This window comes from Carcharodon carcharias, chromosome 26, assembly GCF_017639515.1.
Source record: "Carcharodon carcharias isolate sCarCar2 chromosome 26, sCarCar2.pri, whole genome shotgun sequence".
Lineage (NCBI taxonomy): Eukaryota > Metazoa > Chordata > Chondrichthyes > Lamniformes > Lamnidae > Carcharodon > Carcharodon carcharias.
In genome coordinates this window covers 25,368,372-25,395,673 of record NC_054492.1, presented here as the reverse complement: position 1 = coordinate 25,395,673, position 27,302 = coordinate 25,368,372, and the positions used below count along the sequence as shown (strand labels likewise).

General features: G+C 42.6%; 1 protein-coding gene across 5 annotated transcripts in view; it reads right to left on the bottom strand.

Annotated features, from left to right (window-relative positions):
* Nucleotides 1-27,302, bottom strand: part of uacaa (uveal autoantigen with coiled-coil domains and ankyrin repeats a) — a 189,780-nt gene that overhangs the window by 63,823 nt on the left and 98,655 nt on the right. For all 5 annotated transcript variants that reach the window (XM_041175068.1, XM_041175072.1, XM_041175069.1 and 2 more), the window contains exons 2-6: nucleotides 19,927-20,057; nucleotides 15,137-15,225; nucleotides 7,216-7,280; nucleotides 6,574-6,631; nucleotides 845-915 (exon numbers count right to left, since the gene is read on the bottom strand). In XM_041175068.1, coding sequence (XP_041031002.1) covers nucleotides 845-915; nucleotides 6,574-6,631; nucleotides 7,216-7,280; nucleotides 15,137-15,225; nucleotides 19,927-20,057 — 414 coding nt within the window. The remainder of the gene's footprint in view (nucleotides 1-844; nucleotides 916-6,573; nucleotides 6,632-7,215; nucleotides 7,281-15,136; nucleotides 15,226-19,926; nucleotides 20,058-27,302) is intronic.

Here is a 27,302-nt window from a genome sequence, read left to right as displayed (position 1 = left end):
AATATGGTCAGTACTCTCCCTGTTGCAAACAGCCAAAGGGGTGTGCTGTTTACTACATACCACTGATCTCTGGGACACACTGCCTACATGCCTGGCATCACACCAGCACTGAAATTCATATTCCACAACTCATTTGTCTCATAGGCAGCATCCTGTTAGTGGAGTCTACCACTCATGGTAACCTTCCAGGGTAATTTGAGATAGGCTGGGCACTTTTCAGGACCAAAAGTGGCAGCCTTAGGCCGATAAGTTTGTTCAATATACAGCAAGCAATGATTTGATCAGGGTAGCCATTATCCCACAGCATTGCCCTATTTTGACATCAAGCTTGCACTGTGAGCAAACGTCTTGGGCCCGCTGCATGAGGTTGCCAATAAAGCCAACATTATAGCGCATGGCACTATAGAAATCCCAATACATATGTTGACCATCGAAGGTAGGTTTGCAGTAGACTTGGTAGAGGACTCATTAGTGGGTTTCTCAACCCCCACGTCAAGGAAGGGGAGCTCGTTAGACTGCCCCATTTCGATTGCATTCAACAGTACTTACTGGCCAGAATCCATTTGCTAACCAATCAGCACCCTTTTCTCATGCAGCATAAATTGTTGCTCCCTTTGAAATTTGGCATTCTTGCATCTGTCCTGACGAGTGCAAGTCAAAAAGCTTCAACAGCATCGTTCTTCTCAGCAATACTCAAGGTTTGTACTACAAAGTTCATTCACTTAATAAACAGCCAAAATAAACAGATAGCTTCAGATAAAAATGAAATTGTTTCAAAATTTCCTACTTTTACTCATTCATTTACCAAGAACAGCCACATCTCCAAAGTATTCCCAGCACTTACCCCGTCCTTGACATTCACAGCAGCCTCATGGTCCAACAGTAGCTTCACAGATGCTGGGCAGCCAGCCACCGCTGAAGTACAAATCACAATTACAACATTGACACCGAACAACCTAGATAATTCATTCAGCCTGATATCAATGAACATGAAGACTCTAGTTTAGTCTGGGCAACTCAATCAAACAACCAACTGAACCCCCCCAAAGTTGCTCCTGAAGAGTGTGCGCATTATTTTAGGGGCACGAGCAGCAGCATGGCCTATTTCTGTGAAGTAAACTCAATGTAATTCTATGCACAGATGTCAAGCACTTACAAAACCTCATCAAATATGCTTTTCAACAGGTACTTTCATCCTAATTTTGCACTTCCTCCAGCTTAATCTGATCATTAAGTGCTCAATGAATCAAAGGACATGGAGATGAGGCAGGAACATGAAGCTGGAGTCAGTCATGATCTTACTGAATAGAAGGGCAAGCGCAAGGGGCCAAATGGCCTACTCCGGGTCTTATTGGGATGTGGGTGTCGCTGGCAAGGGTAGCATTTGTTGCCCATCCCTAATTGCCTTTGAACTGAGTGGCTTGCTAGATCATTTCACAGGACAGCTATGAGTCAACCACTGGAATAGGCCAGACTGGATAAGGATGGCAGATTTCCTTCCCTAAAGGACATTAGTGAACCAGGTGGTTTTTTTTTTTACAACAATCGGTGATAGTTTCATGGTCACCATTAGTGAGACTGGCTTTCAATTCCAGATTTATTAATTGCATTTAAATTCTGCCAGCTGCCGGGGTGGGATTTGAGCCCATGTCCCCCAGGCATTAGTCTGGGCCTCTGGATTACTAGTCCAGTGACATTACCACTATGTCACTGTCTCTTCCCCTCACCTTCACAATGTAGTGGACTTTAGGTAACTTCTCTATTCCAATATGCTCTTAGCCATTTGTGCATGATTTAGGAAAAGTGCAAGCCAAAGGGTTCAACCATTGTCCTGTCACACACAACATTCAAGTAAGGAGATGAGTCTATAATTAATCCTTTACATGATAAAAAGAGCTTTTTACAATCTAAGAAATATTGGCCGGGATTTTCCAGCCCCGTTGGGGGTGGGACTCTCTGCGGGCGAGGCGGCACCCCAGCCAGAAGCCCATTGACTTGCGGTGGGACCGGAAGAACCCGGCGGCGGGGGTGGGGGAGGGGGGGGTGGTGTGTGTGTGTGTGTGTGTGGGGAAAGTCCCACCCATTAAGGGAAGATTGGGGCAAATCAGAAAGTAGTAGTCACGTTTTGAAAGCCTGTAACACGCTGCAGGAAAGAGAGAGAGTTCCAGAGCTTTGCAGCAAGTTAGTCAAAGTTGGAGATAGACTTAAGATAAAAGCAAAATACTGCGGATGCTGGAAATCTAGAAATTTAATGCCTGGAGGACACGGAGAGAGTCTTGATTTCAACAAAGCGAGGATATATGGAAGGAAGGGAAAGCAGGCGCAACGTACTGGCGATGTTCACATATAAAAAAGTGACATGTGATCAATCAACATCCACACAACTCAAGGTTACAAGATAACAGAGGGTGGTGGTGCGTATGACTATCAGCTCCTTGCACCTCAGGCCATTATTTTTGCTTAACAATAAATCCAGTTGTTGCCTCAAGTGTGCAAAAGCACATTGCAGAACCGCTGCTTCTAAATAGTACTGTTAAAGTCACCTTCAATGCTTTTCAGTTAAACATTCTATTAAACCGTGACTCTCTAAAAATCAATCAAGTCATTATATAAACTGAGAAGAAGAAATTGTGTGACCTCACTTATCAACATGCAACTTGACTTCAGAGTGGCAACACAAAAGATAATTCTATTCACAAACATGACGACACTCAGGAAACACTGACAGCACAGATAAGCTGCAGCATAATTTCCCTCATTAGCTAGTAAAGTTCTTCAGCACCAGTTTGCTCAGAACACAAGAAATTCTTTTGTTTATGTTTTAACCAAAGCACAATAACAGGTGCAGTTGGTCACAAGAGATTTACGATCCTTTACTTTTATTGATAAAAGATTGTACAGGCTGTTTTTTCCATAAAAAAGGCTGAGGTGTGACCCGATAGGGACCTTAAGATTATAGAAAGGGTTTGATAGGGTCAAGGTAGAGAGGAAGTTTCTTTCCACTTGTGGGAGAGACCAAATAAGGGACCATTAATATATGATCGTCACTAATAAAACCAATTGAGAATTCAGGAGAAACTTCTTTACCGAGACAATGATTAGGATGTGGAACTCGCAACCACAAGGGGGGAAATAGCACCGATGCAGTTAAGGAAAAGCTAGAGAGGAACAAAAGGGCGAGGGTTGGTTGGGTTGGATGAAGAAAGGGTGGGAATTGGCTTGTACGGAGCATGAACGCCAGCAGGGTATAAATAACCTGCTTCAGTGCTATAAATATTATGTTGTGGGGAAAGAAAATAAACACTTGCATTTATATAGTGCTTTTCATGGTGACCAGACATCTCAAAGCGCTTTACAGCGCATGAAGTATTTTTTCAAGTGCAGCCACTCTTGTGGCAAATGTAGCAGCTCAGCATTATTCCTACAAACAGCAAAGTGATACTGACCAGATAATCTGTTTCTCGTCATATCGATCGAGAGATAAATATTGGACAGGATACCTGGGATAACTCCCCTGTTCTTCTTCGAAGTAGTGCCATGGGATCTTTTACATTCACCACAGCAGACAGATGAGGCCTTAGTCTAATGTCTCTTTGGAAAGGCAGCATTCCTGACAGTGCAGCACTCCCTCAGTACTGCACTGGAGTGCCAGCCTTGATTTTTATACTCAATCCCTGGAGTGCGATTGGAAACCCGGAACGCTGTGACAGAGGCGCTAGTTACTTTTATAACGAACAGGTATTTGAAAAAATGGAGAGAAACTACTGTTAGTAGACATGAGCAGAAATGGGTTAAGATGCACTTGAAGAAAACCAAAGAGGTTGAACGACAGGTCATTACCTTCTCTGGACAGTTCCGAAGAGTCATATGGACTCAAAACACTAAAACTGTTTCTCTCTCCACAGATTCTGCCAGACCTGCTGAATATTTCCAGCATTTTCCATTTTTATTTCAGATTTCTAGCATCTGCAGTACTTTGCTTTTATGAAAGCGTGGTACTGTGTGAGATTTAAATAAAGTGGCTCTGGCAATCTCGTAAAAGGAGGTAAAGCACAGGAAAGTGAAACTAACATTGAGATAAAGTCATAAAGACAAAAAACTGCGGATACTGGAAATCCAAAACAAAAACAGAAACAGAAATACCTGGAAAAACTCAGCAGGTCTGGCAGCATCGGCGGAGAAGAGTACAATTGACATTGAGTTCTCATGACTCTTCAATAGAACTAAGTAAAAACAGGAGAGGGGTGAAATATAAGCTGGTTTAAGGGTGGAGGGGGAGAGGGTTGTTGGGACAAGCAAGCAGTGATAGTGTTCGCAAGGGGAGGTGCCGTAGGAGGGGGTTGAAGAGTAGGGGGTGATGGAGGAATGGACCAGGGTGTCACAGAGGGAACAATCTCTGCGGAATGCTGCCACGGGGGGGTGAAGGGAAGATGTGTTTGGTGGTGGCATCATGCTGGAGTTGGCGGAAATGGCGGAGGATGAGCCTTTGAAAGCGGAGGCTGGTGGGGTGATAAGTGAGGATAAGGGGGACCCTATCATGTTTCTGGGAGGGAGGAGAAGGAGTGAGGGCGGATGCGCGGGAGATGGGCCGGACAAGGTCGAGGACCCTGTCAACTACTGTGGGTGGAAAACCTTGGTTAAGGAAGGAGGACATGTCAGAGGAACTGTTTTTGAAGGTAGCATCATCGGAACAGATGCGACGGAGGCAAAGGGACTGAGAATGGGATGGAGTCCTTACAGGAAGCGGGGTGTGAGGAACTGTAGTCGAGGTAGCTGTGGGAGTCGGTAGGCTTGTAATGGATATTGGTGGACAGTCTATCACCAGAAATTGAGACATAGAGGTCAAGGAAGGGAAGGGAAGTGTCAGAGATGGACCACGTGAAAATGATGGAGGGGAGGAGATTGGAAGCAAAATTAATAAATATTTCCAGGTCCCGACGAGAGCATGAAGCAGCACCGAAGTAATCATCGATGTACCGGAGAAAGAGTTGTGGGAGGGGGCCGGAGTAGGACTGGAACAAGGAATGTTCCACATACCCCATAAAAAGACAAGCATAGCTGGGGCCCATGCGGGTACCCATAGCTACACCTTTTATTTGGAAGAAGTTAAAGAGGAGTTAAAGGAGAAATTGTTCAGTGTGAGAACAAGTTCAGCCAGACGGAGGAGAGTAGTGGTGGACGGGGATTGTTCAGGCATCTGTTCGAGGAAGAAGCTAAGGGCCCTCAGGCCATCCCAGTGGGGGATGGAGGTGTAGAGGGATTGGACGTCCATGGTGAAGAGGAAGCGGTTGGGGCCAGGGAACTGGAAATTGTTGATGTGATGTATGGTTTCAGAGGAATCACGGATGTAGGTGAGAAGGAACTGGACAAAGGGAGAGAGAAGGGAGTCAAGATAGCAAGAAATGAGTTCCGTGGGGCAGGAACAGGCTGACACAATCGGTCTGCCAGGACAGTCCTGTTTGTGGATTTTGGGTAGGAGGTAGAAGTGGACCGTCCGAGGTTGGGCAACTATCAAAGTTGGAAGCTGTGGAAGGAAGATCTCCATCATTTTTCTATACCTTTATGCCCTTTTAGTCTTACTTCACCCCACCCCCACTAAAGCTATCTGTACCTTGCTTGTCCTGCTAGCCACTCTTAATTAGCACATTCTTTTAGATAATATCACCACCTTCAACACTTCTTTGTTCTTTTGCTGTGACATCTTTAGGTTATCTCCTCCTTTCACTGCTTGCTTGTCCCAACAACATCCCCCCCTCTTCTCCACCGATGCTGCCAGACCTGCTGAGTTTTTCCAGGTATTTCTGTTTTTGAGATAAAGTCATCTCATCCATGTCCATCAAAAGTATTACCCATTGGTCATATATACATCTTGCAGTCTTGATGTTTGCACGATCTTGCTAAATGCAAATTGGTTGCTGTGATTCCTATGTTACAACGGTGACTATACTTGAAAAGTACTTCATTAGCTACAAAGTGCTTTGGATTGTCCAAAGGTTTGAAAGCAGCATATATATGCGAGTCTTTTTTTAAAAATAGGTAGCTGCTCAAATGATAAGGAGGTTTAGATTAACCATTTGCAGCCAAGGGTACAAATTCAACACTGAATCATAATGGGAATTTGGGCTTGAGCTGCAAAATTTACGCACAGGAACTTAATTGACCTCGTTACCCCAAATCAAGTTTGCTCAATTTTTACATACTTCATCTAAATTTGAAGCATTTAAACTTTGAAGAATTAAAATGATGCTTGTGAGATTATTGTCTTATCCTGTTGAATGAACTCTCAAAGGTAGCTAACAGTACCATTCACTGTTAAAGACAGCCACAAGCCATATATCTTTGCGCAAGTGATTTGTTACAGGACTACTTTCTCCACAAGCAAATTTGGGAAGGAAGAGCCTACTGTTTTGTGTGTTTTGACAGTCTGACCGAACAGTGTGAAACCTTGCCAGTATTCTTTATTGAAATTCTAGTGACAACACTTACTGTTGGGATGTATGAAACACCAGAATTCCATGAAACCGCATTCTGAACTTCTAAATAAACAATTAATTTAAGCAGCTTTGTACTGACCTGCATCGTGAAGGGCAGATCTGCCACGAAGGTCTACACTGTCAACAGGGCAATTTTGCTGTAAAACAAATTCATTTATTTAATACAGGTGAGTAACAATAAGGAGACATTCTTGAATACGGAATTAATATTTAACCTACTATGTTATTTAGAGCTGCAGAGAAAAGCTCTTGTTCCCAACTGCAGCATCATTCCTCACATAAGAGCATTTTTGAAAACTGCTCCTTCACAAGGAACATAGGTGGTGATCAAACCACATCACTGTTTTTCAACTTTGCTCTGTGAGAAATACCCTCTGCAAGTACTGAGAAACTCCCAAATTTATGAGATATATACTCCATGCACACATTCTCCACTAACAAAGCTGCCAGTGAATTCACATCTCAAAGTTTTGTAAGCATTATTTTTTCTACTGGGAATTTTAACTTTTGAGAAGCTAACACCCATAATTTAATTGACATAGACAATGATTGTTGGTAGACATTTACTCCAACCGGGTCATTAGACAACAGGTGAGTCAACAGATGAGTCCAACTTTAGTTCTGAAGGGGAAACATTAACTCTGTTTCTCTCTCCACATATGTTGCCAGACCTGCTGAGTATTTCCAGCATTTTGACTTTATTATAGGCAATTCCAACTACCTGGAGTAACCGTTGCAAACACAGCGGCTGTCCATTGCGAGCAGCGAGATGTAACACACTTCGGCCTGTGGGGGAGAGAGAAAAAAAAAAATCACTCATAACAGCTGAATCCTAAACACAAAGACTCAATTTCAACGAACTCCTTAACCCATGACAACACGATCGAGGTTACTGCCAGAATTTCTTAATGGTTGCTTTTACATGTTCCTTCAGCAGGGTCAGTGGGTACCACTCTCACCTCCACATCTGAAGGTCGGGGATTCAAGTCTCACTTCAGAGGCTTGAGCACACAATATGGGTTGACATTCCCAGTGTAGCACTGAAGGAGTGCTGCACTGTCAGAGGTGTCATCTTTCAGGCAAGACCTTAAATTGAAGCCCCATCTGCATTCCTGGGTGGCAACTATTTTGAATTAAAGCAGGGGAGTTTTTGCTGTGTCCAGGCCAATACTTACCCCTCAACCAACATCACTGAAATAAATGTTCTGATCATTATCACACTGTGATTCAGAAGGCTTGCTGTGCATAATTTGGATGCCACATTTCCTACATTACTACAGCGACTATGCTACACAAGTACTTCATTGGGTGGAAAGCTCTTTGGAATGTCTTGAGATCGTAAAAAGCGCTATAGAAATTCAGAGTCTTTATCTTTAATCATGCCTAACAATAATCATTTACATAAGCAGCTCCATAGTTACAGTTAATGACTGTACTGTGACAAATTTAAAAGTGTAATCCTGATACCATACACTTCAGCTACAGAATGTCTGAAGTTAGAACAGTGTAAACACAAATTGGGTATGGTCCCAGATAAAGGTTTAGTTCACTCAGCATCATTCATCTCCAAGCAAGAGAAAATCGGTTTCCCCTGAAAGTAGTAAAAAAAAAAATGTTCCAACACACTATGCAATGGAATGGAAGGACGTGGATTCATGCCAATACATCCAGCTCCTAATTGCAGCTGCACTCTGAAAGGAAATGCCCAGTAGAGATTAAATGCTTTCTCACAAACTGACGTGCAAGATGGAAGAACATTAAGCTCTTCAATTAACAGCATTATCATGGCCTGCCCCAATTAGGCAACAGCTATGCAGCAACAATGGCAGAGCCCTGGGAACAGGTCATCTAGCTCCCTGGGAGTAGGGTTTGGAGCATTGCCCATTAAGGACAGAACAAAAGGGACTAACAAGAGTTTACAGGAAATAAATTTTAAAAAATTAAGATGCCAGCCTGGCCACTTTGTTGGCACGGGTAAGCTAAAACATTATTACTGGACGCAATGGCACACGATCGGCTGTGATGCAAATGGTGCCTTTTGACTGGTACCCAAAATTTGATGCTGTCTCATGTTTTCACATGCTTGGACTCACCAGCACAGACTTATACAGTGCAGAGCGGTTGTTGCTTTATATCTATGGGGGCCAATCTATTGTGCTATAATGGAAAGCTACATTGAATAGATTGAAAACAAACTGGAAATTGAACAGCTTCGGGTCATACATCGCAACAATAAATCACTTAATAAATAACAAGATTCTTTCACCATTTTTATTCACCTTTCCAGCATTAACAACTCCCCCATTCCCCACCTCCTCCTCCCACCCGCAGCTCGGAGAACAAGCAGCCGATATCTTCAAGTCTTTCTTCTGACCTGTCAATCAGCAAATGGACAAGTCTGGGATTTAAGGGTCTAATGGTCAAGAGATACTTGAAGAACAGGGCTTCTCACTACAGCCCTGCAAACTCTCAGAGATATCTGGCCTCCTGCACATGCCCAATTTTAATCACTCCACCATTGGTGGCCATGCCTCTCACAGCCATAGCCCTATATTCTGGAATTCTCTCTGCTCTCCTTTAAGACATCCTTTAAAACCTCTCTCTTTGGCTAAGCTTTAGATCATCTCTCCCATGTTATGTGGTTTGATGTCACACTTTAGTCAATAAAGTCCCCAGGCGCAGCACAGGAGCATTCTTTAACAATAATGGGGCTATAGAAATGCAGATTACTGTACAGAATTGGAAACTGAGAAAAAATTGCAATAGAGGTCTTTCTAATGTCCAGGTGCAAGGATAATGTAGATAGATGTAAATATGCAGTTTAACTTGGTCTGTGATTTCAGAACTAAACAGAAGTACACAAGAAACAGACCTGAAGCAAAGGATTAGAAGAGTAGAATGAAAGAGCAAAAGCAGCTAATGCTAAGTCTTTAAAGTACAGCTGTGTAAAATATAAGTACCACTGGAGAAGATATAAAAAGATTTACAAAGATGACCCCAGAACTGAAACGTTATACTCAATAGCAAAGCCTTCACAGGATGGGGTTCTTTTTTCTAGATACGACCTTTAAAATAACGAAGTTCAATAGGGTGGATGCAGAAAAAATGTCTCCACTTATGGGGAACCATAAATATACGATAGCTGTTAATAAATATTATAGGGAATTCAGGAGAAATTTCTTTACCCAGAGTGATGAGAATGTAGAACTTGTTACCACAAGGATGCATTTAAGGGGAAACTAGACGAACGGAAGGGAGAAAGGAATAGAAAGATATGTTGACATCACCAGATGAAGTAGCTCAAAAGGAAGCTTGTGTGGAGATGAGCCAAATGGCCTGTGTGAACTGCAAATTCTTTGTAATTCTATTCCTGGTTAAGAACAGATCTGAAGGTTAAGATGATAAATGAAGATCTGGCTTAAAAAATTGACAAAATTCCATTTCCTCGGAATGCAACTGATCAAAGTTGAATGCAGATTAAGTCTCGAAAACTCAATAGATTTTGGGGGAATGGGCCAGTAAAGAACATCATTTTTTTAAAATGTTTATATCTTTTTGTAAACTTCACCTCCAAGTTGGTCACCTTCATTCAGAGACTAAACTTCATCAGGTAGCGGGCAGAGGGGCAATTCCAGGACTTTGACTGATGGATAGAGGGAGGCTTCACTCAAAAGACAATTTTGGTGGGGGAGGGGGCAACAAAGTTGAAGAAAGTCGAGGCTGGTAGTCCAGACCAGCAGGGACCTTTTATTAAGCAGCACCCTAAACTGCTGGCTGCTTGGTGCAGACAGGCATTTAAGGTAAACATGCACAAATAGAAATGGTCTTAATCTGAACACTTATGCAATGTTTATAAAGCCTTTCCAAAATATATTTAAAGTGTTTTATTACCATTTAAGTTTCATGAAACAGTACTTAGTTACTCATATTCTGTTCTTACAACCTTTGGAATAGTTTGTAATGGAACAAATCTATTTATAATGCAGTGCCTGAACGGCACAAGATTGAACAATGGACAGTTTCAGTGCTTGTTATTATTTTCTTGCACTATTAGACAGACACCTCTCACTAGCTATCACAGCATTACAACATTCATTTGTTCTTCGTAAAGTTTTTCAAAAATAGAGAGAGCGAGAGAGGTATACTGGCCTCTGAAGGAATAACAGTGGACATTCACCAGCATGGGATCAGAGTTCAAAGGATTGAATTCAGGCAAGTTTATATAAACTTGGATTCCCTCGAATTTAAAATATTGAGTGGTGATTTTAAGGAAGTGCTTAAAATTAATCAAGGGATTCAGCTGAGTAAATATTAAGCAGATTCTAGGGGGCCATATGGCCTACTCCTGCTCCTATTTCCTTTACAGGAAAACAATTTTCTCTGGTGAGGGAATCCAGAACAAGAGGACAGAATTTTAAAATTACAGCTGGACTTGTGCGAAATCTGAAAGCACTTTTCATCCCCCCACACACATTAGACAAAGCTGTTAGACTGGGTCTGTGGCAAGTGGTGAGGGAACCAACAAGAGGAAAAAACATACTTGACCTCATCCTCACCAACCTGCCTACCACGGATGTATCTGTCCATGACAATGCCAGTAGAAGTGGCTATCACACAGTCATTATGGAGACAAAGTCCCGCCTTCACATTGAGGATACCCTCCATTGTGTTGTGTGGCACTAGCACCGTGCTAAGATTTCAAACCGATCTAACAACTCAAGATTCGGCATCCATGAGGCACTGTGGGCCATCAGCAGCAGAATTGTACTCGAACACAATCTGTAACCTCACGGCCTGGCATATTCCCCACTCTACCATTACCATCAAGCCAGGGGATCAACCCTGGTTCAATGAAGAGTGCAGAAGAGCATGCCAGGAGCAGCACGAGGCATATCTAAACATGAGGTGTCAGCCTGGTGAAGCTATAACACAGAATTACTTGTGCACCAAACAACATAAGCAGCAAGTGATTGACAGGGCTAAGCAACCCCACAACTAACGGGTCAGATCTAAGCTCTACAGTCCTGCCACATCCAATTGTGAATGGTGGTGCACAATTAAACAACTCACTGGAGAAGGAGGCTCTACAAATATCCCCGTCCTCAATGATGGAGGAGCCCAGCACATCAGTGCAAAAGATAAGGCTGAAGCATTTGCAACAATCTTCAGTCAGAAATGCTGAGTGGATGGTCGATCTCAGCCTCCTCTGGAGGACCCCAGCATCATAGACGTCAGTCTTCAGCCAATACGATTCATTCCACGTTATATCAAGAAAGGGCTGAAGGCACTGAAGGCACTGGATACTGCAAAGGCTAGGGGCCCTGACAATATTCCGGCAATAGCACTGAAGGCTTGTGCTCTAGAACTTGCTGCGCCCATAGCCAAGCTGTTCCAGTACAGCTACAACACTGGCATCCACCCAGCTATGTAGAAAATTGTCCAGGTATGTCCTGTACACAAAAAGCAGCCAATTACCGACCCATCAGTCTACTCTCCATCAGTAAAGTAACGGAAAGAGTCATTAAAGTGCTATCAAGCGGCACTTGCTTGGCAATAACCTGCTCACTGATGCTCAGTTTGGGTTCCACCAGGGCCACTCAGCTCCTGACCTCATTACAGCCTTCGTTCAAACATGGTCAAAAGACCTGAATTCCCGAGGTGAGGTGAGAGTGACTGCCCTTGACATCAAGGCAGCATTTGACCGAGTGTGGCATCAAGGAGCCCTAGCAAAACTGGGGTCAATGGGAATCAGGGAGAAAACTCTGCTGGTTGGATTCATAGCTAGAACAAAGGGCAATGGTTGTTGTTGTTGGAGGTCAGTCATCTCAGTTCCAGGACGTCACTGCAGGAATTCCTCAGGGTAGTGTCCTTGGCCCAAACATCCTCAGCTGCTTCACCAATGACCTTCCTTCCGTCGTAAGGTCAGAAGTGGGGATGTTAGCTGATGATTGCACAATGTTCAGCATCATTTGCGACCTCTCAGATATTGAACATAAGAACTAGGAGCAGGGAATTCAGCCCCTCGAGCCTGCCCTGCCATTCATTACAATCATTGCTGATCTCATTTTGGCTCCAATTTCCCACCCTCTGCCCATAACCTTTCAACCCAATACAAATTAAAAATCTGTCTAACTCCTCAAATTTATTCAGCGTCCCGCCATCCACTGCACTCTGAGGTAGTGAATTCCACAGATTCACGACCCTTTGAGAAAAGTCATTCCTCCTCATCTCTGATTTAAATCTACCACTCCTTACTCTAAAACTATGGTCTCTCGTTCTAGAATGCCCCAGAAGGGGAAACATCCACTCCATGTCTACTTTGTCTATCCCCTTTAGCATCTTCCAAACCCACAACCACTACCATCTAGAAGAACAAGGGCAGCAGTAGGTGGGAACATTACCATCTGAGAGTTCCATTCCAAATCACAGACGATGCTGACTTGGAAACATATCACCGTTCCTTTACTGTCACTGGGTCAAAATCCGGAAACTCCCTTTCCAACCGCACTGTGGGTATACCCACACCACATGAACTGCAGCCGTTCAAGAAGGCAGCTCGCTACCACCTTCTCAAGGGCAACTCGGGATGGGCAATAAATGCTGGCCCAGCCAGTGAAGCCCACATCCCGTGAATGAATAAAAACACACAACACACAGGAATGGAAACGTGAATCTTGCTCATCCAAAAGGCTGTGGATGCTGGAGGCCAAATTAAAAATTCATAATGAGATGGATAGATTTTTTTTGTTAGGCAAGGGAATCAAGAGATTTGGAATAAAAGCAGGCAAATGAGTTGAGCTACAGATCAACTATGATCTAATTGATTGATGGAATGGCACCTATGGGAGACTCAAAAATATCGAACAGATTATTGGATGACAGTGAATGCCATGAAACTGGACTAGCAACCCAGAGGGTAAACATTTATTTTAAATTCATTCACAGGATGAGGGTGTCACTGAAGCAAGTTTTTTTGGTGCCCAATCCCAATTGCCCTCGAGAAAATGGTGGTGTTCAGCCACGTTCCTGGGCCACTGTAGTTTTTGTGGTGACTGTACTGCCACAGTTCTATTAGGGAGAGAACTGGGAAGTTGTGAAACTGAACTCAAAATCTAGCTGGGATCAGAAAAATAACAATTAAAAAGCTGCCAGACTTGTGTAAAAACCCGTGTTTTCTTTTTAAATTATTTCCCTTCCTGTTATGACTCTTAATCCCCTCTGAAATTGTCTCGTGACCTGGTTAGTTGTAAAAAAACAAACAGCACAAAGCACCATCACCACAAAGGCTGCAGTGATTGATGTGAAAATTGTTCATGATCGATCAAGGAAGAACAGTAAATGGGCACTTGCTGGTTCCACATGCCGCCTATAGAATTTTTCAAAAAGTTCCGAAGTGCAAATATGGATGAAAAGTTAAATATAATATAAAATAAAATATAAGCTTTCTGTCAACAGTCAAACAAACAGAACAGGGTAATAACCCCGGACACTCAACACAATGGATGTGAGCCGTCATACCAAGGTTGAAGTTCAACTTCAATCAAATGAAAATCAACTTTCAAAACACCAAACTGGACCAAAATACTGGTTTACAAATGTTGTTGGGAGCGAGATGAAGTAGATTAGGAAGTGGCTTGTGTGGAATATAAACACCATCATGGACCTATTGGACTGAAGGGCCTTATTCACTGGAGTAAAAGTCTGTGTAACTCTACTTAAAGAAATACAACATTGTATTTATATTCATGGCCTCAGGACATCCTAAAGTGCTTTACAGCCAATTAAGTGTGTTTGAATGCTGGGTACATGGCAGCCAATTTGTACACAGCAACCTTCTATAAACTGTATGCAATAAATGACAAGAATATATTTTAGTGGTGTTGGTTCATGGATAAATATTGACCAGGGCCTTTCTGTGCTTTTTTCCAAACAGTGCCGTGGAATCTTTTACGTTTACCCAAGGGGGCAGATGGGGTTTTTGTTTAGTGTTTCATCAGAAAGACTACCTCCAACACTGCAGCATTCCCTTAGTACTGAAGTGGAGTGTCAGCCTAGATTGAAGTCTCTGGCATGCAAATTGACTCCCTAACCTTCTGACTCAGGAGAGAGAGAGTTAACCACTGAGTAGAATGGATCTATATTTAAGAGTTTAGAAGAATGACAGGGTAATCTCATTGAAATGTATAAAATTCTTAACATGGCAATCTCAGGACAAGGGGTTGGCCATTTAGGATTGAGATGAGAAATTTCTTCACTCAGATGGTCATGAACCTTTGAAATTCTCTGGCCCAGAAAGCTGTGCATGCTCAGTCATTGAGCAGATTCAAGACGGAGATTGACAGATTTTTGGACGCTAAGGGTTAAGGCGGGAAAATGGAGTTGAGGTAGATCATCAGCCGCAATCCTACCGAATAGCAGAGCAAGTTTGAGGGGCCAACCAGCCTACTCCTGCTCCTATTTCTTAACGTCGGAAATTCAAGTGCCCAAAGGAAGGAGGAAAGGGAGAAATTTTTTAAAATGATGAGTCAATCAGCCTTCAAAGTGTCAATTTGAGAAGCTTCCAAATGAGAGGGTATTTGCACCCCTACCCTCCCCCGACAAGTTCTATTCAGTAATGAAAGGAAAGTAAAGCAAATATTTACCTGAAGCATCTATTGCCGCAACATCAACACCATGAGAAAGCATTGCATTGATGCAGGGGACATCTCCTTTAGCTGCTGCAACATGGAAGCTGAAAAGGAATAGAAGCCCAAATGAAAGTTAAACTCTAATTTGCAAGCAGCATATTTTAACATGTTCATAAATGGTCCGTCTCTCTTTCACACAGCTGCTATCATTTTACATATCTCCTTTTGAAAAAGTCCAAGATCACAAATGGTTTCTACCACACCTGTACCCTTGATTACAATCTTATATTTGGCCAAATTTTGATAACGTGCTTTCAATAGACGGCCACAGTCAAACCACTCAACCTCACCAATGTTCTTCAGGTTTCACGAAGGCTTAAATTAAAATTGAAACTGATGCAAGAACAGAACTTGAGAATCAAATTTGGACCGCTTTCTGTTTGCAACAACAGCCTTTCCTTCAAGAGGAAGAAATTCCCAGCGACATTTGTGCATGAAGACAAATGAAAGGATCCAAATCCGTTAAAGCTTCTGCAAGATCACTTGAAACAGTCAAGCACCACGTTGTTAACAATCCAATTGTGCATCAACACTTGAGGTCAAGTTTGTTCCAAGATTAACATAAGTCAGCTAAATTGAGAGGCATCAAATCTAAATTGGCACAAGTGCGAGCCGGGCCTCACTTCCTGCTGGTAACTGACTAAACACTGAATTGTCCCTTTCTGGTCTGCAAGATCTAGTACAGAATTGCATCACAGGCACGTTCAATAAGTGCATCCTAGCTAGACTTTATTGGGCCTAATAATGAAAAAAAATCCTGGCTGACAAACACAAAAAGAAAGCACCAAGAATTCCATTTGAAGCTGCTTTGCTGAGATGGACTCAGTGTCATCGAGTGAAGCTCCATTAGTGAGTGAGCTTTCAGCTTTGCCATATATTTATCCACACAAGCAGACAGACAGCCACTAAATTGGTTCAGTGTAAAGAGCTATTCTGCTATTTGCAGTGCAATTAAACTTTCCGAAAAGGAAAGGCTTAGGAATAACTCATTCTTTCAAAATCTATACTACCATGAATCATTTTTTCTTTCTCTTGGCAGATAATGATGTATTTATGGTTCCCTCTGGACTTTTTTTTTTACAACAATATCATCAACAATCAAATCTCTACTAACGCCCTGTGTTGGCACTACCTACAAATCTCGCTACTAATAGTTATAAGCTTTGCTACTTGTTAAAAATGAACACAGGGGTTACTAATCAAGTTGAACATGTTTAAACTTAAGTGCTTGCATCCAATGTCTGCCGAAAGGCATTCAGAGGTGTACACACCATGTTTATTTTAAGAAAGAATTAGGCTTCATTTCAAAACCTCTTTTTAATTTTAGGAGAGTGATGGAAGAGTCAGGATTCAGTTTACATTGCATACATACCTCCTCCACAGCTATATTTCTACGCTGCCGCTATCTTGAACCAGCCCGGCCCTATCCCTCTCTAACCTGGTCACCCTCTCTCGCAGCACACGGCTCCAACTGAGCAACCAACTCAGCTGGCTCGTTGCTCTCTCCCATTCTGCCACACTCAAATTCTTTGACTTCTTCCTCAATGCCTCTTCACACTCTCTCCTTCCTGTCCCACCCCCTCCCCCAGCACCCCAAATGACCCCCTCTCTCCACACAAAAGTGCATGCGTGGCACTTAACACTAAGTTTAATTTTGGTTTTATCACCATAATCATAGGATGCTTTATTCAATGTTTAAAGTTATTATTTTCTACCATCTTACCCAGTTCACCTTCAAAATTTTCATTGTGTTATACCCACTCAAACTCCTCAACAGCTTGCTTCTCACTGAGTTTTTGCATTCAATCATTTCCCATCCTTGATGCTTTTAACCTAGATCTCACCATCCTGGTCTTACACAACTGAGAACATGGCTTGTTGTCTGAACCCCTGGCCATTAAGTAGGCCACTTAAGAGCCCCAGTTGGTGTGAGGGCAGGTAGACCACTTTAGCCACGCCTTCCCACATCACTGCTAGGTCAGGGGAGGGCAGATCGGCAGTGGGAAGGACACCCACAGGATTTTACAGTCCCCTCTCCTCACCCCGGGGGCCCACAAAATTCTGCCTTAGTTTTCACCACTCCCACATGCCACACATGGCAAGATTGACTGTTGGAAAAGTTAGGCTTCAGGAGGCTCAGTGAAGTGTTTAATTAAATCCCATCTTGCCGTGGAGTGATACAATAGAGATCTGAACTCGTACAGTGACTTTGTGATCGCAATATTATCTTTAAGGAGAAGTCACAGCAGGCTATCCTAGCTCATACAAAAACAAAAACAGAATTACCTGGAAAAACTCAGCAGGTCTGGCAGCATCGGCGGAGAAGAAAAGAGCTGACGTTTCGAGTCCTCATGACCCTTCGACAGATTCTGTCGAAGGGTCATGAGGACTCGAAACGTCAGCTCTTTTCTTCTCCGCCGATGCTGCCAGACCTGCTGAGTTTTTCCAGGTAATTCTGTTTTTGTTTTTGTTTTGGATTTCCAGCATCCACAGTTTTTTTTGTTTTTATCCTAGCTCATACTCGTGTATGCTTCTGCATTCACTGGCTAAGGAGGCAAAACACAAGGAGCTCATTGTTTTCTTGTTCTCTACTGAGAAATTGTTTGCAGAGTTTGGGGAAGGAGGAACCTTGAGCTTGCAAGATAAAGAGAGAGCTTGCAATCAGGGGACACAGATTTAAAGTAATTAGCAAAAGTATCAAAGGAGAATGATCTTTTTTGAAAAAGGAAACAACAGCAAGTTGTTACGATCTGGATTGCATTGCCAGAAAGGGTTGCAAATTGGATAATTACTTGAAACGGAAAAAAAATTACACGGCTCCCAGGCAAGGGATTAATTGGATAGTTCTTTCAGTCAGCCAGCACAGGCACAATGGGCCAAAAGGCCCCCTTGTGTTGTATCATTTTATAATTCTACGGAAAGCACTTGGCATAAGAAAAAAATACACATGCAATGGAAGCTGAAACAAAAAACAAGATATTGGAAATGCACAGCAGGCTCATTACAATCTGTAAAACAAGATGATAACAATGACCCAATATAAATCCTTTGTCCCTTCGTCAGAATTCTTCTAACAATGGAACTACGACAAAAGCCCTAAACTACATTTTCTTTTTACTGTACATATCTAACAACTGCTTGATTTTTCTTGAGTGAGAGGACACAAGTTTAAAAAGAAGCTATTGAAAGAGACGCTAGGCAATACATTTTCACTAAGTTTATCTCAATCATACTCAGTAACAAACAGATCCGTGGTATCTCTGGCAGTGGCTCTTCCACCCTCCTTAAACTTGAACACATCCAAAACTTAGATAAAAACAAAAAACTGTGGATGCTTTGTTGCCATTATCTTAACTTGCACCCCATGTCCCATTTACCCATCACCTTGTGCTCACTGACTTACAAAGGCTTCTAGTCAAGCAACATCACTATCTTAAAATTCTCATCCTTGTTTTCAAATCCCACCGTGGCTTCACCCCCTCCCTATCTCTGTGACTTCCCCAGCCTTAGAACCCTCAGATTTCTTGTCCAAGTCTGGCATCTTGACTGATTTAAATTGCTCCACCATTGGCAGTCATGCCTTCAGCTGCCTGAACTCTAAACTCTAGAATTTCCTTCTTAAAACTTTCTACTTCTTGCTCCTCTTTTAAGATGCTGCTTAGGCCTATCTCTTTGACCAAGCTTCTGGTCAACTGCCTTGGTATCCGTTAATGTGACTGCTTGTCAGATTTAATTTGATAATGCTCTTGTGGAATGCCACAGGGCATTTTCCTACATTTAAGGTGCTATATAAATGGAAGCTTTTGTAGTGCAAGGTTTAAACAACGAACAATAGTTTAGACAATGCTCCACATCCCTCTTATCACAAAGGATCCTTGGGCCATTGCACAGAATTAATTCAGCCAAGAATCCGGTCAAGCATACGGAATAATAAACATCATCATCCAACCCAATGCCTTTTTTCTGTTCCTAACGATTCTTATATTCCTACTCAATTCATTGTCTTTGATCACTTCCAGCTGGGGGGGAACAGTGGCTAGTGCAACACAGGACAGGATGTGTGGATTTGAAAACCATCATCACAGAGTGTTCATTGTGCTAACAAGTTACAATTGAGCAGATGGCAAGTTGATACAGGATAATTTTTCATGATATTGTCTAATTTAAATAAATAGCGGACAAAACACAGTCTGGTGACAGCAGCTTTGGTAGAGAAAAAAAAAACACCCTGTTGCAGGATTCGAGAGCAGGAACACTATCATTTTCCACATGACCAGTTGCTGAACTTAGCCAGGCCATTATGCTCTAAATCTTCCTTATCGCTGAATACGCAGTCACATAGACAATGAACAGACAATTCAAAGCCAACTCCCTCTCCAATTAGAGGGAGAGGGGGAGGTGGAAGCATTGGGGGAGGGGGGTGGTGGGAAAGAGTTGAAAGGGGGAGAAAGAGAGTGGTGGGCAGAGTTCATGTTTGATAAATAAATACAGAAAGAGCACACTCTGGTCTCAGACACCTTCACACATTTCCTCATTGAACAAACAGAAAAAGAAATGTGCACACACAGGATACCAACACATGCAAGCTATGTGATTCTAAAAGTACACAACCAAACTCCACAACATCATTTCTCAAGTAACAAGACCTTGGCTGCAATAGAACTGACCGGTTAAGAAACTGAAATTCAATACATTCTGAATTCTAACTGGAACGAGTGGAGTGAGGATGGTCGATGGATACTTACGCTGATCGGCCCTCCACATCCAACTTAGTACAGATAATTCCTCTTTTGGCAAGAACTGATGTAACTTTGTCCACATCTCCTTTTTCCACAGCCTTCAACAGCCGATCATCGTATTTGTTCCAGTCGGATGTCTGTTTTAAAAATAAAAATATTGCATTAAAGTACTTGATACAGGGATGCACACATCTTAGTTTGATAATGTGGCGTGGGGAACATGCAGCCCACTAACTGGAGCTTCCCTTTCACGCATTTTCATATTATACATCAGCACCTGTTTCCTCCAGTCTAAAAAGGAATCTGACGTGCAAGATTTAATAGCTCAACATTACAAGCAACCCCTCTGCAAGATGCAAAGATACAATGTCAGCAGATGGACTCTTGTGTTACAGCCCAGACGACCGGCAAATGACACGAGTACAGTTCGCTCCTCTCAGTTAGCTGGAAAAGAAGGAGTTTAAGTGTCCTGCATTTTTCTCTTTCCTCCAATTTCCCCAGCATACTATTCTGTATGGTTGTCACCGAATTGACCAGATGCTTGGACCCAAGTGACTGGCCAACTGTATATCTTGAGGAGCTAGACATATCAAGAAATGCAATATTGACAGGTACACAGTACTCGGAACAAGTTACATAGAGTCTATAATATAGAAACTGGATAACTAACCCAACTGCTTACACCTGTGTTTATGGTCTGCACAAGCCTCCTCCCAGCCTACTCCCTCCACCCTAGCAGTAGGTCCTTCTGTTCCTTTTCCCCTTAAATGCATCTGTGCTATTCACCTTAAATACTACATGAGGCAGCAAGTTCCACATTCACACCACTCCTTGGGTAAGGAAAGTCACCTGCATTTCCACTTGGAGTTATTAGTGACTACACTCACCCATTGCCTCATCCATCCCAGTTAGAAAATGCAGGGGGGGAGTGGGGGGGGGGGGGGAGGCAAGATAAGAGATAAGGAAAAGATTGTACAAAAGCAGAGGAGGGCAGTGTGCTTACTTGGTTCCATGTCCCTCTGCCCCAATGCAGCCTTCGCAACTCCTGTCCTGACGCCTCTAACAGTTCCTATATGGTCACATCCAGATCACCCCAAAGACTCGTCCTTGGCTACAGGTTGCCATAATCCAGAGATATAGTGGGGCTGAGTTTTCCAAAGTACAAAATTTCCCAGTTCCATCTTTCCAACACTTTGCTTGACCCCACAAACAAGGCCACCTTGTCACTATGTCCCTGTCAGACATGGAATTGCTCCCAATTTCCTATAATTCGTCATCTTCAACCCTACTAATAGCCTACATACTTGCCATCAACTCATCATCCCTCCTGCCTGGATTCTATCTCTGGGTGAGCCACAATTAATCTTGGTGCTTATCTTTAAATTGAGTATCGAGGCCACTTACTTCTAATTCCACATTGTCCAACCCATTGTCCCCAAAACCCATAGAAGAATAAAAACAGAAAACACTGGAAACATTCAACAGGTCAGACAACATCTAGGGAAAGAAACAGTTAACAATTAAGGTCGATGACTTTCCATCGGAACCCATATCAGAGTCTCACCTCCAGACTTAATTTCTCTAATCATTGAATCAAATAATTGTTACAACACAGGAGGCCACTCAGCCTATCATGTCTGCGCCAGCTCTCCGAATAACCAAAGTACCTGGTAGCATCCCTTTGCCTTCTAGCCATAACAATGCACATTGTTCCTTTTCAGATCACAATTCAATTCCTCTTGAAAACCTCAAATGAACTTGCCTTCACTATTGTCAGCCAGTGCCTTCCAGATCCTAACCACTTGCTGCAGGAAAGTGTTTTTCCTCTGGACTCTATTGCTTCTTATACCAATTACCTTACATCTGTGCCTCTCACTCTCGATCTTTTCACCAGTAGAAACTGTTTCCCTTTATCTACTCTGTCCAGACCCCTCATGATTTTGAATACTGCTATCAAATCTCTTCTCAACCTTCTCTTCTGCAAGGGGAACAGTCCCAACTTCTCCAATCTATGTAACTGAAGTTCTTCATCCCTGGAAGCATTCAGTAGCAACATGGATACAAAATTGGCCGAGTAATAGGAAACTGAGGGTAATGGTCAATGGATATTTTTCAGGCTGAAGGAAGGCTTGTAGTGGAGTTCACCAGGGGTTATTATTGGGGTCCTTGCTTTTTTTGGTATATATTAATGATCTAGATCTAAGTGTGTAAGGGGCAATTTCAAAGGTTGCAGACGGTATGAGACTTGGGAGCATCGTAAGCTGTGAGGAGGACAGTACAGAATAGAAGAGGACATAGACAAGTTGGGAGTGGGCAGATAGGTAGCGGTTGAAGTTCAATGCAGAGAAGTCCGAGGTGATGGATTCTGGTAGGAAGAACATGGAGAGACAATACAAAATAAGGGGCATAATTCTTAAGGGGTTGGAGGAGCAGAAGGACTTGGGTGTATCCGTACATAGATCATTGAAGGAGGTAGGACAAGAAAAGAGAGCAGTTAAAGTATACAGTATCCTGGGCTTTGTTAATAGGGAGGTTATGCTGAGCTTATATAAGACACACATTAGACATCAGCTGGATATTTTGTACAATTCTGGGTGCCACACTATTGGAAGGATGTGAACGAATGGGAGAAGGCGCAGAGGAGGTTTACAAGAATGGTTCCAGGGATGAGAAACTTCAGCTATGTTCGTTTGGAGAAGTTGGGGCTGTTCTCCTTGGAAAGAAGGTGGAGATTTGATAGAGATGTTCAAAATCATGAGGGGGCTGGATAGAGTGGTTAGGGAGAAACTGTTCCTGCTCATAAAAGGATCGAGAACAAGAGGGCACAAATTTAAAGTGATTTGCAAAAGAAGCAAATATGATGTGGGAAAAAACTTTTTCCCACAGTGAGTGGTTCGGGTCTGGAATGCACTGCCTGCAAGTGCGGTGGAGGCAGGTTCAGTCGAGGCATTCAAGAGAGCATTAGATGATTGTTTGAATAGAAACAACATGCAAGGGTACGGAGAAAGGGAGGGAGAATGGCACTAAGTCATAATGCTCATTCGGAGAGCCAGTGCAGATATGGTGGTTCAAATGGCCTCCTTCTGCAACATAACATTGTGATTTTCTGCACTCTCTCTAATGCCTTCCCAACTTTCCCAAATTGTGGCACCCAGAACTAGATGCAATACCCCAGTTGGGGAAATACCAGTGCTTTATACAAGGTTAAACAGCTCTTGCACTCTATGCCCCTATTGATAAAGCCCAGGATACCGTATTCTGTATTATTCATTCTCTCAACCTGCCCTACCACCTTCAATGATTTATGCACATATACATCCAGGTCCCTCTGCTACTGCACCTCCTTTAAAACTGCTCCCTTTATTTTATATTGTCTATCCTCATTCTTCTCACCAAAATGAATCATTTCGCATTTTTCAGCATTGAATGTGATCATTTGTCTGCCCGTTCCATATTAATGCTCATTTTGCAGGTGTCCTGATCTCTATAAAATTTATGTAATGCCACCACTTGCATCCTGTCCTGCACATACTCCTTGGAATCACTGGCCTCGTTCCCAACCACCTCAACCTATTGAGGTTTCCCAGTTTGCAAATTTCTCCACCACAACCTCATCCCATGCTTTTTTTGTTAATGATTACAGGTCTTATTAGCAATAGGGTAATACAATTCAGTATTTCTAACTCTCAATCATACAGCACAGAAAGAGGCCATTCAGCTCATTGTACCTATTGTTAGAGCTATTCAATTACTCCTACTCCCCTGCACTTTCCCCATAGTCCAGCAAATTTCACTTTTGCAAGTATTTATCCAATTCCCTTTTGAAAATTACTATTGAATCTGTTTCCAATGCCCCCTCTGGCAGAACATTCCAGATCATCATAACTTGTTGCATTAAAAAAAAGCCAGCTTCTTTTGACAATTAACTTAAATTGTTAGCTTTTTGGTAAACTCCTTCACACAAAAACATCCTGCATTTATGTGGTGTCTTTAATGTATAAAATTACCTTGAGGTGCTTCACAGAGGGGAATACAGACAAGGGCTGAGGCTTTGTGGAAGAACTAGAAGTGTTTATTTTTCCTTTCCATTCATGGGATGCAAGTGATGCTGGAAAGACCAGCATTTAATGCTCCTCCCTAATTAACCTCAAAGAGGTGGCAATACTCAGTGAGGGAACTTCAGGATTTTGACCCAACGACAGAGAAAGATTGAAAACTCAAGGTCAAGGTTGTGTGAAGGTTAGTGCACAGGATTGAAATATTAAGGATGAAGCAACTGAAGAGGCGGATTGGAGGTTGGGTATAGGAGGCCACAGGATACAGCAGAGAATGCACGTTGGAGACTTTGCAGAGGTGGACTGGGATGTGACAAAGGAGGAATTGGATACCAGGAGGTGGCCTTGAAGTTTAATCCAACGGGGAACGGGAACCAGTATAGGTCAGCACAATGACACACAGGGTGCAAACTCGGATATTTTGACAATCTCAAAAGTTTGCAAGGCAGCGCCAGCCAATGCCTGTCAAACTGAATCTCTCAGCAAAAGCAATAATTCGCATTTATATAAAAAATATAATAAATTGCCATTCATACAGCGAACATCCTAGTAAACCTCACAGGAGTGATTATTCACAAAATCTGACACTAAGTCACATAGAGACAGGTGGCCAAAAGTTTGGTCAAAGATCAAAACCTTTAAGGAGTGTGTTAATACTTCCAGAGGTTTAGGGAGGGAAATACAGTGAAGGAAGCTGGGGGTATGTAAGGCACCAAGAATTGGAGGAGCGCAGGGTTGTAGGGCTGGAGGAAGTTACAGAGCAGTCTGTCTAAGGAAATAGAACACGCCCCTGAAATCCTCCAAAAACACAAAAAGGTGACAATGCATTTCAAGGTTTTCCTGATGAATTATCCTCCCTTCCCTGCTTTTACTAACATGGCAAATTCAAATGCCAATTAAAAAGTGAAACTTCAGGCTGGGGCAGGGCTTAGAACTTCTGACAGCTTTTGTGGTGTACAATGAGTTTTTTTCCTGTTGTTGGTTTTATTTCTAATGTGTAAAGCCTTCACCTTGGCTTCCACTAGGAATCCCATAATTAACAAATGCTGCTCCTCTGCTCTCCATTCTGGTAATCTCCTCTAGTCAGCGTCTCTGGTTTCAACCTGTTGCCATCCCGGATGCAAGTAAAATCTATTTGAAGCAGCACAACATATTAATACTTCTCTAATGCCAGCCAACAAGTATAAAAAGGATCTGTCGCAGGAAGAGGAGATGGCCATTCAGTCCCTTGGACATATTCAGGTATTGAACTCAAACATATTTGATCTGTATCTCAATTCCATGTATCTCCAGCTTCCATTCCCCAGCCTCCACCGCTTTTTTTGGGGCTGCAGGGGGTGGGGACTCAGATTTCCACTACCCTTAGGTTCCCTGGCATCATCTCAGAATGACCTGGCTCTAATTTTAATGTTATGCTCCCTTGTTTTGGACTCTCACAAGGGAGGCAATGGCACAGTGGTATTATCACTGGACTAGTAATCCAGAGACCCAGGGTAATGCTCTGGGGACCTGGGTTCGAATCCCGCCACAGCAGATGGTAGAATTTGAATTCAATAAAAATCTGGAATTAAAAGTCTAATGATGTTGTCGATTGTTGTAAAAACCCATCTGGTTCACTAATGTCCTTTAGGCTGTCCTACATGTGACTCCAGGCCCACAGCAATGTGGTTGACTCTTAAGTGCTATCTGAACAAGGGCAATTCGAGATGGGCAATAAATGCTGGCCTTGCCAGCGATTTCCATAGCCCATGAACGAATTAAAAAGAAATAGTTTCTTCCTACCTATTGAATCCTTTAATTATATCTTTAGAAACTGCAAGTAGGGTAATGTATTTACATATTCCCCTTTCCAACTTTTGTCCAATTACTGTCCTGTGAAGCACCTTGGGATGTTTTACTATATTAAAGGAACTTCAGAAATGCAAATTATGTTTCCTACATCATTTCCGGTAAAAGGGTTTAAAATGCCCCAAGATTCGGAAAGCTGCTTTGGAAATGGTTCTAACTCCCGCTGGGGTTAGGGTCCGTGGATGCTTGTTGTCATTCTGTACCTCACCATCTATCTAAAGTCAGCAGGCAACATGTTATTTAATTGCAGGGAGTAATCACTGTGCAGGTCAGAGGTTAGGAATGGACTTGATGAAGATGCACTGGACAAACACCAGGAGCTGGAAATCTGACTGATATCCCCACTCCCCCAAATTTCTACTAGTTCACACACACCCGCACACGCACGCACACACGCACAGGCTCAATGGATGGTGGTCACTCAGCAGCATGATGGGAAATGCATTCACTCATTAAGTCACAGGAGTGGGGGAGGAGGGGGGAAAGAAGGTGGAGAATGTGATTGGGAGGAGGGCATTAAAAATAAAAAAAATGGTGATCAAGTGCTCGGGAAGTTCATCCAGTGAGGAGCTGATCCATACAGACATGTATGGAGGAATCCACCCCGGCCCTTGGTCTGTGTACTAAAGGGGTTTGGGAATTGTTTTTAGCTGAGGAAAGAGGAAAATCGGCTTCCCAATCCTGACCACTAACAAGTGGAGTGGAAGAAAAAAATGACTTGCATTTCTACAGCACCTTTCACAATCTCAGACATTACAGCCAATGGATTATAGAAATTGTTGTAACAGAGATAACGCCAATGCAAATTTGCAAACAGCTATGTAATAATGAGCAGATAAACTATCTTTAAATGTTGGTTGAGGATTAAATATCGGGCAGGATACCAGGAGAACTGTCATGCTCTTCAAAATATTTCCACAAGGTTTTTTTTTGCTTACACTCACCTAAGGACCGACAGGGCCTCGGTTTAATGCTTCATCCAAAAGATGGCACCGCCAACAGTGTAGCATTGCCTCAGTACCAATGCACCAGCCTAGATTATGTGCGGGTGTGTGTGCATAAACCAGAACAACAGATGAGGAATAGATCAAACTCACTCATGATGTGCTTGCCTCTCCACTTTCCTCCTTTTCTAGCTCTCACACTGAGCACCCCACCCTGCCTCCCTCCCCCACCCTTCGAAGAGCTTGCCATGTTAATCAAGGCTCCCCGCCCCATGAACAATTGCCATTTGGTTCTTCACCTTATTTGACCATCGATGGCCATGAAATTTAACTCACCAAGGAAGCAAATGTATTGGGAGAGAGGAGGGAGAGAATGGGATAAAAAAATAATTAACAATCGCAGATCAAACATACATTAACGCATAACTGAATTCAAGTGGCATTATAAACTCAAACAAAACTTAAGAAAATGCAGTAAAACATCACAGTGTTATCAAACAAAACTTGACACCATGTTGAATACGGAGATATTGGG